Source organism: Alligator mississippiensis, chromosome 3 (assembly GCF_030867095.1).
Source record: "Alligator mississippiensis isolate rAllMis1 chromosome 3, rAllMis1, whole genome shotgun sequence".
Taxonomy (NCBI): Eukaryota; Metazoa; Chordata; order Crocodylia; family Alligatoridae; genus Alligator; species Alligator mississippiensis.
This window is the reverse complement of record NC_081826.1, coordinates 288,813,054-288,827,595: the sequence shown is the minus strand read 5'-3', so window position 1 is coordinate 288,827,595 and position 14,542 is coordinate 288,813,054. Positions and strand designations below refer to the sequence as shown.

The window sequence follows — 14,542 nt, the reverse complement described above, 5'->3', positions numbered from 1 at the left end:
ACAGGCTTTTATTGGCCAAATTATTGGCCACAACAGGCCAGTTTCCTGTATAGTCAATTTTCTTTATATCGGTGCCAATCTGACATTGGACTGATGCATCAGTGCACCTCTACACAAGACATGGTGCTATATATAGTGGCTAGTGAAATTTAACCTCCATTGCTGCCGCCCTGTACCTAACTTGCCCTAGGTCTTCATTCACGGTGTGAACAAAAACCTCTCTTAACCAGGAAGGAGCTGAGGCACAGATAAGAGAACTTGTGAACCAAACAGATATGCAACAAGCTTTAATGCCTGCTTGTGACAACTTACTGTGTAGTCTTTGGCAAATCACTCCCTGCTTACTACCAACCTATGTTACATAACCTTTAAGATATAAAACCCATCTTATGAGGAGATGAAGAGATCAACTGCAATTTGAAACTGGTCTTGGACATTAAAACTGTCTACGATCTCCAGGTTACATTGCATGCACATTTAAGGACCCTGGTTCTGAGCTAGGCAATTTGAGCAGTTTAACTTCATGCTGCTATTAATACAAATAAGACTTGTACCTTTAATACTTTCTTAATGCCGTTGATGGTCGAGGTGAGCAAGGAGTGCACTTTTTGGTCATCGTTGATGTAGTCTGCGTGTCTGATGCACATGTAGAGGATGTAAGCAGGAAGACAGGGAACTGTGGTGGAAACGGTCTGGGGCTTGAGATCTACAAATAGGAAAAAAAGAATCCTCTTACAGCCTGACTTAGTTAGAGGAACACAACAAGCAACACGGAGAAGTGTCTGAATCAGCATGTATTCCACACACATCTGGAGAAGTTCAGATATGAACTCTCCAACTCAAGCTTATCTCAAGCTAGGTGTCCACTGCAATGGCAGGCTCAACCAGAGCACAGGCAGAGGTACCCAACCCAGTTCTAGTCTAGTTGTCTCAAGCACTAGGTAGCAGGGAAACTGTCTGCACAGGCTCTCACAGACTGAGTGACCTGGAGAGATTGAGCAGCCTGCATGCAAGCCCATGTTACCACATCATCGCTGCCACTGCTGCACCACCTGGCTAGATGAAAGCCAGGGCAGGTCTTCCACACCTCCAACTGCAATACAGACATAACCTTAGAAAAATACCAGAAAAGTCTTTGGAAATACTTGGGACAAGCTATACTACTGCTGCATAAACTCCAGGACCAGTGCTTTGTACATCTACTCTCTCTCAAGACACTGAATCAAGATTATACCCCTTAGACATGAAAGCAGAGGTTGTCTGAATAATAACTTTATGTATAAATAATTGCTGTGTGCTTATTGCTTTTTTTTTTTTTTTTTTTAGAGTTTTGTTAGAATCACTCATAATCAGGGAGACCATAAGCACTAGCTGGACACAAACCTAAGCACAGTGGAGGGGAGAAGGCCAGCCGCAGCTCCAACCAAAGCTTTCAGCATAAGTAACAGGTCTGAGATTGCTCGTGCAGAGACCCGAGACTAATACAGCAAACTGTTTCTATGTCATCCGTCTGCAAAAAGCTGAAGATCTGTACTGCAATACCACCTGTCTATATGTCAACCCATCCTGAGAAGGCCAATTGTTATTGGTCGATTTAAGACATACAGCTTCATATTAGCACTCTCAGTGTTTTGTCATCCTTGAGTAAGAATTATATCTAAGAATAAAAGAATGACAACCCATCAGGGCAAACTGATCCCTGGTGCAACTCCACTGAACTCATTCAGTTTGCTATAAAGGCATTACTTTTACTAACACAGATTTAGTAAATGAGATAAACGCCATTGAACTGAAGGCACACTACTGAGGGGGAAGAGAGCACACAAAGGGGGTGTTTCTATGGGCTGAATAGATAAGGAGGTTGCTGCTGTGATCCAATTAAAAGTTCTCTCCTTTCCTTCAGGAACCAATGCTGCAACGTTCTGAGCACCTCCTGCAGGTGCTTTGAACACTCACAACTAGGGGCTAGCTTCAAAATTAGAAATGGCTCAAGATTTCTGAACTAAGGGAAATAAATCTGCTAGACAACCAGGGAACATGACTAATTATAAAGACCTCAAAGCTTGCTGGCAGTTTGAAGAGACTGCCCCAAGGTAGCACAGCCCTGTCTATAAACCTGACTAAAGCCCCCACACTTTGCTTCTATGAAATGCTTGAGCATGATCATCGCTAGAAAAGCTCTTAGGAGATGACCCTCATTCCCAAATAGACTCAGACTCTTCACAGGTCAGGCTGAACATGCATGTCCTAGCAAATGCAGTCCTCATATGTTCATATAGTACCAAACCAGGGCTCAAATTCTATCCAGAGGGGGTACACAGCTGGAGAGGGGCCACCAGCTCCAAGACAACTGCTTTACTTCAAGGTTTAAATGTACCCTCAGTTTTGGATTCAAAAAATAAAAGCCAAACCTGGATGCTCATTTATAGAAATGTTAAGAATCCTCAACAATGTTGACAGCTGTAAACTCGAAGTAGGCATTATTTGTCTCGGTTTTTTTGTCTGTTTACACAGCACTGTGGAGCTCTAAGGTATCAGCATATATAATATTAAAGGGTCATTTATACAAAATGGTTTGAGTAAGGACTTAATATGTCATGTGAATCAAAGAAAAAACCCAGTGTTGGTTTATGCATTTCACCTGTACCATGTGCATGTGAGAACTAACTATATTCATTTAGTCTGACAAGACACTAAATGAACAAAACATTCCGGCTTGCATTTGACAAGCCATGTGAAAAGACTCAGTTAAAGGACACCACTCCCTGCCCCCTGGGGATCAACCTATAAATGAGTTCTTAATTCTGAGTTTTAAATCAGTAGCACGCATGCTTAGTCTCTTGCTTTGCAACGAAGGATTTCCTAGTGAGCAAAGTGCAATGCTGCATCTGGGGTCTTGGCTGCATAGCTACAGTCCCACAGTGTTTCTTCTGTACCCTTCATTTAGAGAGAACTTGCAAGTACTAAGCTATGTTAAAGCTCCAAATAAGTGATCCAACTCATTCAAATGAATGCAAACTGCAGCAGTAAGGGCCACATATCACATAGGATGCATCAGGTGAGCCACGGGACCCCTGGACTGAATGATGTGCGTGTTCCTCAACTGCACCATGCCATACAGGCACTCAGGCCCCCACCCTCAGCTCCCCACTGCATCACACCATGCAGGCACCCCAGCACCACAGGCCATGCCATGCCTCCCTGCCCCCTGGGGTAGTGGCAAGAAGCAGAAGTTAGAGGAAAAAGGGGGAGCCCCAAGACCTGGATGCTGCTGCAGCTGAAGCAATGAGAGAGCAATGAGCAGCACCCAGGTGGGAGCCATGGGCTACAAATTGACCCCCTCATGGGCCACATGTGGCCCCCTGGCCACCAGCTGGGCAGCCCTGGTTTAAATGGTTTAGAAAGAAAGGGCACTGGAACTGGAACTGGAACAAGAGGCAAAGCGAAGTCCTCACCTGTAATGAGGTTCCGGACGAGTAGTGGCTCATCTTCCTTGTAATATTCCAACATCCCCTGGAAATCCTTCTCCTTCCTTTGGACAGTGACTTGCCTGGTAAGCTCCTGTCGCTTCCTCTCTGTCTGTACCGTTGCTTGGGTTGCTGTGGAAAAAAAACCCACAGACCTCCCTGAAGCCAGCTGAATGCCTCATCTACACAGGACTTCTATGATTCACTTGTGACCCAAAGCCCACTGAAGTTCTCCAAGTCTCTCATTTGATATCCTAGCTTTTAGATTAAGCCTCATGTGACTTGCGATATACCAGTTTGTTAGAAGGTCCCCTGCTTTTGATAGACCTACTGAAATAGCAATTCTTGAACCACACCTTCAGGCAGATTGCTCATTGGCTAAGTAAAGGATACCGAAATCAGGTCTAAAATACTAGAAGCATTCACAAACCCTATATCTATTCAGGGAGCCCAGACAACCCCTGGAACACAGTGACCCTATTGGAGTCATTTTACTAATGTACTTCTACCACTAACAAGAAGTCAGGCTTTGGGAAGATATATATGCCTGAGCTGTTTAGCTTGCAGCAGGCTGCAAAGCAAAATTAAAAACCTCCTGTGGAACACTACTGAGTATTATACTTGCATAAAATTTTAATAAAATGAAAGATTATGAAGGCATAATGCACATAATGTACTAAATGTCAGTCTGAGGCCTTTAAATTACAGTGACAAAAGCCATCTGTGCCAGCTGCACTACTGTGGAATTCCCTATTTATTCAGCTTAATTTCACTTAATGTCTAGTTTTCAGAAATTAGTTTAAAGAATCCAAGCACCACAGTTAATCATTGTATCAACGGCAGAAGATAAATAGTCTCTGTGCCAGAGAGGTCTTATATTTGTCTCCTCAAGCCTGGATTATTTCTTTCCAGAGCCTCTCTGAAATATATCTCTATGGCATTGACAGAACAGAGCTTTTTACCAGTAATAGGAGTTTTCTTCCAAAACACTTTATGGGCTGCAACACAGACTGTAGTAAAAGTCAAAAGGCTTCCCAGACACGTTAAAAGGACTGCTTGAAATCCCACAATCTGTACCAACTGCCTTCTAGCGAGCACTGATCATCTATCTTTGCCTTCCTCAACTCTGTGAGCCCTTAGTCTTGCATCTGTTAATTTGTTTATGGCCTTTTGGAAGAAGATGAGCCCAAAAGGGTCTGACTGGAAGTCCACAGAAATCAATGCAAAGTGGAATTTGGGAAAAAACCACCCAGTTGCCTCTGTCCTTGGGTTTAGACCAATTAGATGAAAATAGTTGAAGTCATTTTAAATAGCCCGTACTGCAGTTCAAAGGTGGCCTGTGGGCTCAAACACTTGGATTCCAATTCTGTTCCCTCAGTCTACTGAGTTATTGCAGACGTGTGCTGGGATGACCAGCCCAAAAGCCAAACCTGATTCTTAAAATAGCAGTTCTCATGCACATCCATCTGGAAAGCAGATCACACACATTTGACTTGCTTCCAGTTTCTCTGGCTTAGAAAGGGCATGGAGTTCACCCCCTCCCTGAACAGAAATAAGCAAGGCATTGCACCAAAATGAAGCCAACCTGAACAGACTCACTCTTGGGGGCTGCAGCAGACTAGAGCCTGCTTCTTTTATGCCAGTATCAAGGACTTCTGATTCCTTGTCCTGAATAATGCAAAAAATGGCCTGATCCCTGAGAGAGAGAGAGAGAGATGCGAGAAAGGAAGCCTGGCTCTGACAGACTGCTTGGAGAACAAACTGGTGACTAGTCTGTAGGTCAAAGCAGAGAGATGCAAGGTGTATCTGACAAGACCATTTGCTTTTTAAATTACATTCAATCAATCAAGACATAGGTCTGAATTAGATCTAAGAAAAAGCCTAAGGAAGATCTATGAACAGGGTTCCCAGCAAATGCTTTTGTCACTGTCACAACAATGCCCCAAATCCCAAATGTTGCTGGGAAGTGAGAGCTGGTATCTGGTTCTGCATGCCAGCACATTCCTAACTCCTGTGATCAGGGCTGATTGGACTGGAAAGACTTTGATTGAAACAGGTCACTGACACAGCAAGATTTTATCAAAGGCAATGTAACAGTAATAAAGAAAGCTCCTCAGGAGCCTCTAGAGAGCAAGAGTCCCAAAGGGGGTGGACTGAAGAGGAACTGCACCGGAAGAGGGTACTATCCATGCCCCAGCCACCCCTCGAGGAGCCAGAATGCCAAGGCAGCAATGACAGGATAAGCTAAGGAAACCCATTGTAAGGATGGCCAAGGAAACCTCGGGCCAAAAATGGAGATCTCTCTCTCTCTTTTTTTTTTGCATGGAAAGAAGTCACAAGAAACTGCAGGCAGCACTTTTCAAAAACCCATTCAAGTTCAGCATACAGATGCAGCACACCCACCTTCAATATTACAGATGAGCTGCTACCTTGAAAGCTCTCGTTTCATTGCCTCCCAAGAAGCAGGCTCAATGGCTCGTGACTCCCGAGAATGATTCCCAGGAGGCAAGAATGGTGAATAAAAGGAGGACAGCAAGATGAAGGGAGCCAACAGACTTGTCATGCTTAGCAGCTTTTGGAGGCCTGGAAAGCTCCTCTCTCCCTCAGGTAAGGTGAAAAGAACTGAAACGTTTTAGGATCAATAGCCCTAAACTGATGTCTCCTATGACCCGAGTGTGAGGAATCATGGTGACCTTGCATTCACCAAATTGTAAAGCTTCCTTATTCAGCAAAAACCACCAGTGAATTTGCTAATTTTGCCTCACTCTGCAGAAGTCAATGGAATTAAACCAAAGATAAACCTGTCCTCAGTGTAAAGGGGGAGACAGGGGGGGAGGGAAGAAAGACTATCACAGGCTGCATAGACAATTTTCATAGTTTGAAAGCTAAGGCTCAAAAAATGTTTGGTTGGAAAACCCCACTTCAAAGCCGCTACCCACTTTCCACACGCATGTTTTACGTGGCGAGCTGACGTGGCAAGTTCTGAAGATACACGTCTAACTACGCATCTACAAAAAGCCACACAGGGGATACTTCAAGGTCAAGGCAGAGGAGCCAGGAGGTGGAAGTCTGCTTTTTCTATAGACAGGACGTAACTGCCAGGCAAAAGCATCCAAGGCCACCGCCACGTCACAGGGCATATGAGAGTTTCCCCATGACACATGGTAACATGCCAGACACTAAAGAATGTTCCCCCCCCCCCCAAGATAAATGAAGCTGCCCTACCATAAAAATGGGTCATCCAACAAAAGTCCTCCACAGGGGGGGAAAAAAACCCAGCCCACCCAGTAGGTCTGGGAGCCAAAAACTTCAAAGGACTCTCAGACTGCCTGATGGCCAGGGGGCTGGGCCCTGGGCTACCAGCATGCCCTTTAAAGTTCCCAGCATGCTCCAAAAATAACCTTGAGAGGCTGAGAGTGAAGTCTAGTGTCCCCAAGAGCAGCTAATGGGGCCGGCACAAGCTCTGCAGTTTGTGGGGGTCGAACAAAACCCAGATTCTAATCTTCAATTCCACTTCCCTCAAAGAAACCAACAAGAACACAGAGCTACCTTCAAAATCTTGGACCTTCTTCATGTAAATCTTCAGCTGTTTCTTAAGCTTCTTCTCATTCTTTTCCAGTTTTTCTAACAACTCTTTGAGATCCTGCAAAACAGGGAAAGGGTTATGTGCATGTGTGTACACATGCACACACTTCACAAAGCTTCCTGTAGGAAAGTAGCTGGGCTACGGAGCTCATCTGACAATTATTCTTCCCAACGAGAGACTTCTGTACTCTGACCAGGAGCCCTGATGTGTGCAGCGCTCTCCAGGTCAATCCCTGGGTCAGAGACAAAGCATCTGCCCTTCAGACCTGTCAAATCCATGGTGATCTGTAGTCCTTGGGCCTTGGACTCTCCCACTGCAACAGGGGAAGTGGCTGCATGTACATGGTCAAAACGGCACTTGCTTGCCCACTGTTCTGAGTTGTGTTTTTGTGAAGTAGTAGAGTTGAAAAATTAGCCAAGTGACATACAAGCAGCACTTGAAAACCAGCTATTGATTTCTCTTTGCAAAGTCCATTGCAGTCAATACCAGCCCAATTCATCATACCCTCTGAGTTGCTTCTTTGGTGTACACATAGGACAAGCAAACTTGGAAGCACTGTGAGAGGGGAAGAAAAAAAAAAAATGGACAGCATTTGGGCTGTTTTTTTACATGCTGCTGTTTTGAGTTATAGGACAGGCGCCAGTCCCCGGCAGCAACTTTCCGATACAAAAATTAGGGCCAGCGTTAGGGTCTGATTTCCCTCAACTCCCATCGAATCTAGTGGAAACACAAGTACTCGGCACTCTGCATGATCAGGCCCTTAGGGAGTGAACAGCGTTACACCATAGTTTTGCTCCCGACATCGGCATGTGCGACTGCACACGGGCTGGGAGCACAGCTGTTGAATAGAAGGTGCTAGATCATTTCCGCAGAGCAGATCTGCACTTCAACAGCCTTTGGGCACAGACTCACTCGCCCCACTTGTATCTGAGCAGATCCAGAGTTCAGCCTTGGGCTTGGTCATTCAAGGGCACCTGGCTCCTGGGGCCCAATCCCAGCCTGCGGGGGTGGGCAGTACCAGGCCCCCAGGGCCCAATCCTGGCAAGCAGGGGCAGTGTAGGGCTTCAGGGCCCAGTCCCAGCACTTTGGGGCAGGGAGGGAGAGGTGCCAGCTCCAGGGCCCAATCCTAGTGCATTGGGCTTGGTTCAACCTGCAAACCAGTCCTATACCACTCATCTGGCTTGTAGGGCCAAAAGCTTGAGCACCATTGATCTAACATCCACTTTTGCCACTAATCGGAGACAGGAGATCGCGCTACATGGACCACTGGTCTGACCCAGTATGGCTCTTCTCATGTTCCTACCTCCCCATGCTGTCAGTCATCCCCTCCTCTCCACGGCCACGTAAAATGCTGATCATCATTCAAACGATGGACTGTTTGTGGTGAGGTCAGGATGGGCTGCTTTGCCTTTAAGGCACCAGCAGAAGCGCCATCTATAAGGTGTGGGGCAAATCCTGGGCTTGATCCTGCCTCCATTCCAGTGACATCAGTGAACCAAAGCTTCTCTTAACCCTGGGGTTTCTTACTGCTAAGACTGTTGTGAGCTGCTGGTAACACCCCGGATGCAGGACAAACGTTCAAACAGGTGGCATGCTGAGCAGGCCATTTTTGTTTCACTGTAAGAGGTACTTTTCCTAGCCCAGAAAAGCGGTAACTGTTGCCCCAAATAAGCCTCAAAAGGGCTCTCTCTCCCTGTGACACTTTAGGACCATTTGAAGAGGAAATCATTCCTCAGTGCCCTCTACACATCCCACATACACAAACCCAGCCCTCCCTACTCAACATCTCTCAGAAGCAATGCACAGCTATTTACAATTTGTCACCTGAGAGAGTCTGCTTCCTTGCCATCATTCACATTTAAATTCTGATGGTATTGATTTCATCAGTTTGACCATGATAAAGTTCCCCAAGCAGCACCAACCCATCCACTCAGACTCAAAGCACCAAGGTTTTATACCTCGGATGTTTTACTATAAATAATGCCCCAAGATTCGGAGGTTTAGGGCCAGAAGGGACAACTACAATCATCTGGTCCAATTTCCTGTGTAGCATGAGCCATAAAATTCCACCGAGTAACTGCTGCAACTGGAAGAAATTATTTTTCCCTCCTAAAGGGTATAGGGCCAGTCCATGGCCATAAGCCATTTCATTCAGTAGGAGGCAGTGCAGTGTGGGTGTGTAGGGGAAGGCACGTTGCCACAGGGGTACTTGGGAAAATGGGGCCTTTACAATACACAGCGCGAGTCATCCTCCCACTTCTATAAACTAGTGGTTCAGTGCTCATTAATGATCTAAAAATGCTGCAGGGCTGACCAGCGGGGAGCGCTCAGGACTAATCATGTAGCCAATGGCCTGCAGACAGCTTATGCTAGAGTAGCTCTGCAAACCCGTGCATGCAAAGGCGGACGGAGGGACACCACGTTCTTGCCTTTACCACTTTCTTTTTTTAACCCATCGCCTCAAGATCTGGTTTGACAGCATTGACCACAAAGGAAACTGGTCTCTTACACAGTCCCTTACCAAATTTTCATTAGTGAGACGTGTGATTTCTTGCTGAAGACCAAACTCCACCTGGGCCTCTGGGGAGAGCTGAAGGGTCTGGAAAAAGGCCTGTTGCTGTTTCTCCATCTCCTCTCTCATAGCTTCCACCTGAGCTTTCAGAGCCTCCACCTCTTCTTCGTGCTCTCGTCTTTGATCCTGGAGCTGGGCTTCAAGGAGCCTGGGAGGAGGCAGAATAAAAGCGGATGTTAGAATCACCCAGTTGGACCTTGCTGTGCGTTACCCCAGCAATTTCTGAATCAAGGCTGTGACTTCTGTTTGAGCTGCTGCAGCTCCTAGAAAAATGCCTAGTTTTGGTTGAGAGGCAAGTGCTGGAAGACAGAGCCCATCATTCTAGGCAAAAGCAAGAGCAAGTTCCAATCAGCAAAGGGGCTACAAGACCGTTATTTGAATGACCTCATTGCTATTTTAGGCATTATAGCACTACACATGAATGCAAGTCCAGAATACTGAACCACTTTGTACCACTACAAAAATAAAGTGCCATGGGGACATGCACGCATGCACAGCCCCCTGGCTGGAGCTCTACAAACTCACCTTAAAGGCCTGCTCTCCAGCCAGAAGGCTGCTCCTTAGGTCCCCCACTGCTCCCAACAGCCTGTCCCCTCTGCCAGGTGGGAGGGAGAGCAGTGGACTGTGTGATGCTGGGGGTCTGAGACACCCCCTGCAGCGCTGTAACTATGTACACATTACACATAGTGCCACAAAACATAGGGCTACAATGAAATTCCTCTCTGAAAAAGGGACGTTGTAGTGGTAGGTCCACCATTTCTGTGGCAATGCAAATGGCTTGCATGTGTGGACACTCACTTTCTTGCAGAGCTACAAATGTAATGTGCATGTCCAAGGCCCCAACTAGCCCTCCGCAGTACTGCTAGATTGGTGACATGCACATTCAGAATAACTGTTACTGGGCCATGTGCCCTGGAGACTAGAGTTTCAGACCAACAGCAACCACCATGTGGAGCATGTCTATGTGACAGTGGTGGCAGGATGCAGCGAGGATGGAGCTTAGCACACCTGCTTGCAGCCACACTCCAAACCCAGAAGCATGCTGATGTGGTTGCTCTGGGCTCCCGCTCTCAAGCCATTGGTTTCCAGTGGGACTGACAGAAGCCGATGGGGATGAGCCTGAAGCAGCCTCATCTCTGAGTTTCCATGTCTGGATTACATCAGTGGGCTGGTCATGCTTGGTCCCACTGGCACCAGGCCCTGCTGCTGCCACGGTGCAGACCAGCCCCTAAATTCTGCTTGACATGGGGTCACCACCACAGAAGAGTAACATTTTACCTGCTTCTCAAGGAAGCTGTGATGGTTGCAAATACTCTGCAGTTGAACAGTGTTATAGAATCGCTATATTTTGTTAACAAGAAACTTTGCAAATACCTTGTAGGTCCAAATTCTGCAGATACAAGGAATATTGCATTTTTCTAAGTGATCATAAAAGGAGCAGCAGATTTCTCTTGGTAGGTAGAAGGCAGGAGTTGGGATTCCTTGCTCTGCCATCAACACTGATGCTTGGGCGAGTGCCTGAACTTCTCCGTGCCTCAGTTTACTCCAGGCTAACGTGGTATGGGAGGTTTAATTAATGAATGCTTGCAAATCACTTTCAAGGGGCAAGCTATGATAGGAGTCAAAGCACTACCCTTTAAGCCCCTCCCCCCCCCTTAAAAATACCTTATTTCTGTGATGATATCACAGACAGAATTATTTTAGATTATTTGCCCAGTAGCAAATGCAAGGCATGACAGCTACACAGATCAACCCCTGGGTTTCAAAAGCTTGCTCTATGAGGGGTAATTGTTCATGCGCTTGGTCATTTTAACCAGGAGTTCAGTTCCACACCATTTTGTTTGGACTGCCACAGGCTGCATTTTCTGTAGATGGGAGTTTTGAGAGTTGCAATTGTTTAATCTTTCGTGGATTTGTCAAATCTTCCTCTCAGCAGAAGTTAAACCTACCCTCTTCTGAACACTACCTGAAGGAAAATGCATTAGGGAATTTTCAGTGACCTCTTTACCAAAGGCTGGGCAGCCTGGAACGGATTCATCGATGCTGATTAATCACTGGGAGGCTGCAGAAGTCGGGGAAAAAGCTATGGAAATACACATAGCAAGACTGTGAGGACACAGCTGGGTACCAAGACCTTGATCCAATACTAACTGAAGTCAAGTGAAGCATCCCAATGAACTTCAGCAGTTTGGGATCAGACTTTATAGGTGCCATGGTATTTCTCCTGGAGCTACCACCCCAGATGCCCCTAAATTGCTAGTCACTTTTGAAAAATGCAGGCCTCGCTCTCTAGTAGGAAATATCACCCTGCCTCCGATCTGGCAAAAATTCTGCAAGAAAGTTCTATTCTTATTTTGTTTTTCATTTTTTGCCAAGTCACCTTGAAGAATAAAAAGGTTGAATAAAACCCCTAGAGATTGCATCAAAGGAAAATTGAAATGGTGGCTTGGAGGAGGAGGGGGGTCTTTAATCACAAAAGGAGAAGAATTCCATGTGGACACACAGCATGTAGCTCTGTGCAGTGATAAATTAAAGCACAAGCTGCACTTCCAGTAAAATAGAACATATAAAACATTTCTGAGCATTACTTTCTCCCCTTCCACCCACACGCCTTCCTTAACCAAATGGAAGAACGATTCATCACTGAAAGGTTAGGGCCCTCCCGTCTGCGTCTGCACTGTTGGGTGTACTGATAAACTTAACATTTGACAAGCTAAATGATTTTTAAGGGGACCAATTATAGTCTGCTAAATTGAAATCTCCCCATTAGTCCTTTCAGCTATTCCAACCAACTCTAAACAAGTGATTTCACAACCACTAAGGGGTCTGAATAAGGGACAGAGTTAGGAATGCCAAGGCACTAGCCTGGTCTTGGGTATCTGAAATCCTCTGTAGTCTTGAGCAAATTACTATTTAGCAAGACAATAAAGCACACACCCAACTTTACGCATAGAAATAGTCTCATTAAAGTCAACAGAAATAGTTTGATGCTTCAAATCAGGCATATACTTATGTATCTTATTCAGATGTGGCCTTAATTAGGGCCAGTCAAAAGTTTTCCCATACAAGCTCTTTTTGACAGGATAGTTAATAACCAATTTCTATGGAAGAATTGATGTTTTGACCTTTTTTTTTTTTTTTTTAAATGGAAGTTTTTCTATTTTTTGACCAAAAGTATAGATGTCTCTGCAACCCACCACACTTTGTGAGATTCTGTTCACTGTCCTGTGAAATGAGCACATCTTTTCCTTTATGGTTGAAAACAATCATATAGTCTACAAGAAAGTTTGCAATGGGACTGGAAAACCCACTTAGCAAACCATTGCTAAATATTAGGTGCTGCGCATTTTATCATGCATATTCATATGGGTTTAGGTAAGGTACAAGCCAAATGCCACTAGGAAAAATGCGCTCCTTTTGCTTTTGGCTCCCTGCATGCTTCTAAAAATTGCATCAGCCAAGCCATATTCTTCATATGATTTTCAGAATCACTTCCACCACATCCACCGGGTCCCTCTGAAATGGGGAGTTGCCCACTGTATGATAATAAATATAATTATGACCTTTCCCTTCTATAGCGTTTTTTGTAAGATCATTTCATAGCACTTTACAAACATGGATATGAAGCCTGACAACATCCCTGACATTAGTTAAATACTATTATTTTTGTATTATGCAGAGGTAGAATGAGTGGGCAAGGAGAGATTAACAGCTAATTACCAGAGATCCTGAGCCTTCTAAACTACATAGCCGGGAATGGGAGCCAGAAGCCCCAACTCCCAGTCCCCTGCTGTAGCCATTATTCTCAAATGCTGATTAGTTTCTAGTTGACAAGTTATTATGGAAGCACTCTCTTTAAAACAGAGGATGCTGAAATTACAAGCAGTGTAACCCATCTGAGATACTCGGCCACAACACAGGAGCGCACAGCTGCAGGAGGCAAATCAGCAATAACTCTCATTCTGGCATTGAACTAAGCGGGGGGGGGGGGGGGTCATAATCCATTAGACTGTGATTATGCAAAGAGGACAACAAAAATGGTGCACTGAAAAAGGGTCTTAACCTTTGTGAGGGAGAGGAGAGAAAGGAAACACGCAGATGTGAAGGAGTGATACAGACAGGGGAAAGGAGAGAGGAGTAAGAAAAAAAGTGTTTGACCTGGCAACTTGCTTTAGCCCTTGATAAGCCAAGCCGAGCTCTCCATCTTCATTGAGGTAACCCCAGTCTTCAGTCTTGCTAGAAATAAAGGACAGGAAAAGGAAACAAGTGGACAGGAAAGGCAAAGGTCAGTTGCAACAGAAGAGGAAACTCAGGCAGACCTTCAGAAAGAACAAACATTTGTTAAACTGCATCTGCTTTCCCATCAGGCTGAATTCGGTGTTGGAGAACAACATGGTCAAAAATCCTTATTCTGCCCCATGATATTACGGTGAAGGACCTCCTTCTAGTCACCAGTTGTAGGCACTGGGTATGTGGGGGCAGTGGTGGCACAGCCGGCGCAGGGCACTGGGGGGAGGACAGCAAAGCGGGGAGGCCCAAGCCCACAGTGGGCAGCCCGCGTCCGCCCCCACCCCTCCCACAGGCTCCGCTCAGCTCTGATCCGGCTGTGTTACTGGTGCGGGGGCATCTTAGGCCCACCCCCGGCAACAATAAAAGTTGGCACCTATGCTCCTCCTCCTCCTCTGTACTTCTGCAGTTCCTCTCCCTAGAGCAATGTTTCTCAGCCAGGTTGCTACCACACCCTGGGCCGCCATGAGATTCTCGTAGGTGTGCACACGCACAAGTCACAAGATAAACCCAGGATTTCAAACAGGAATCCATTCTGACCTGTTTGGGGCTTTCTGTCTCTGAGACAGAATTGCAGTCTGTTAGATTTCTGTAGTCACAACCGAGTGAAAGCAAAGAGCTGGCATTTTC

At 45.7% G+C, this 14,542-nt stretch overlaps 1 protein-coding gene across 1 annotated transcript in view; it reads right to left on the bottom strand.

The window, feature by feature from the left end:
• Positions 1–14,542, bottom strand: part of MYO5B (myosin VB) — a 404,810-nt gene that overhangs the window by 19,588 nt on the left and 370,680 nt on the right. The window contains exons 30-33 of the mRNA XM_014593958.3: positions 9,575–9,773; positions 7,017–7,110; positions 3,456–3,599; positions 555–706 (exon numbers count right to left, since the gene is read on the bottom strand). Coding sequence (XP_014449444.1) covers positions 555–706; positions 3,456–3,599; positions 7,017–7,110; positions 9,575–9,773 — 589 coding nt within the window. The remainder of the gene's footprint in view (positions 1–554; positions 707–3,455; positions 3,600–7,016; positions 7,111–9,574; positions 9,774–14,542) is intronic.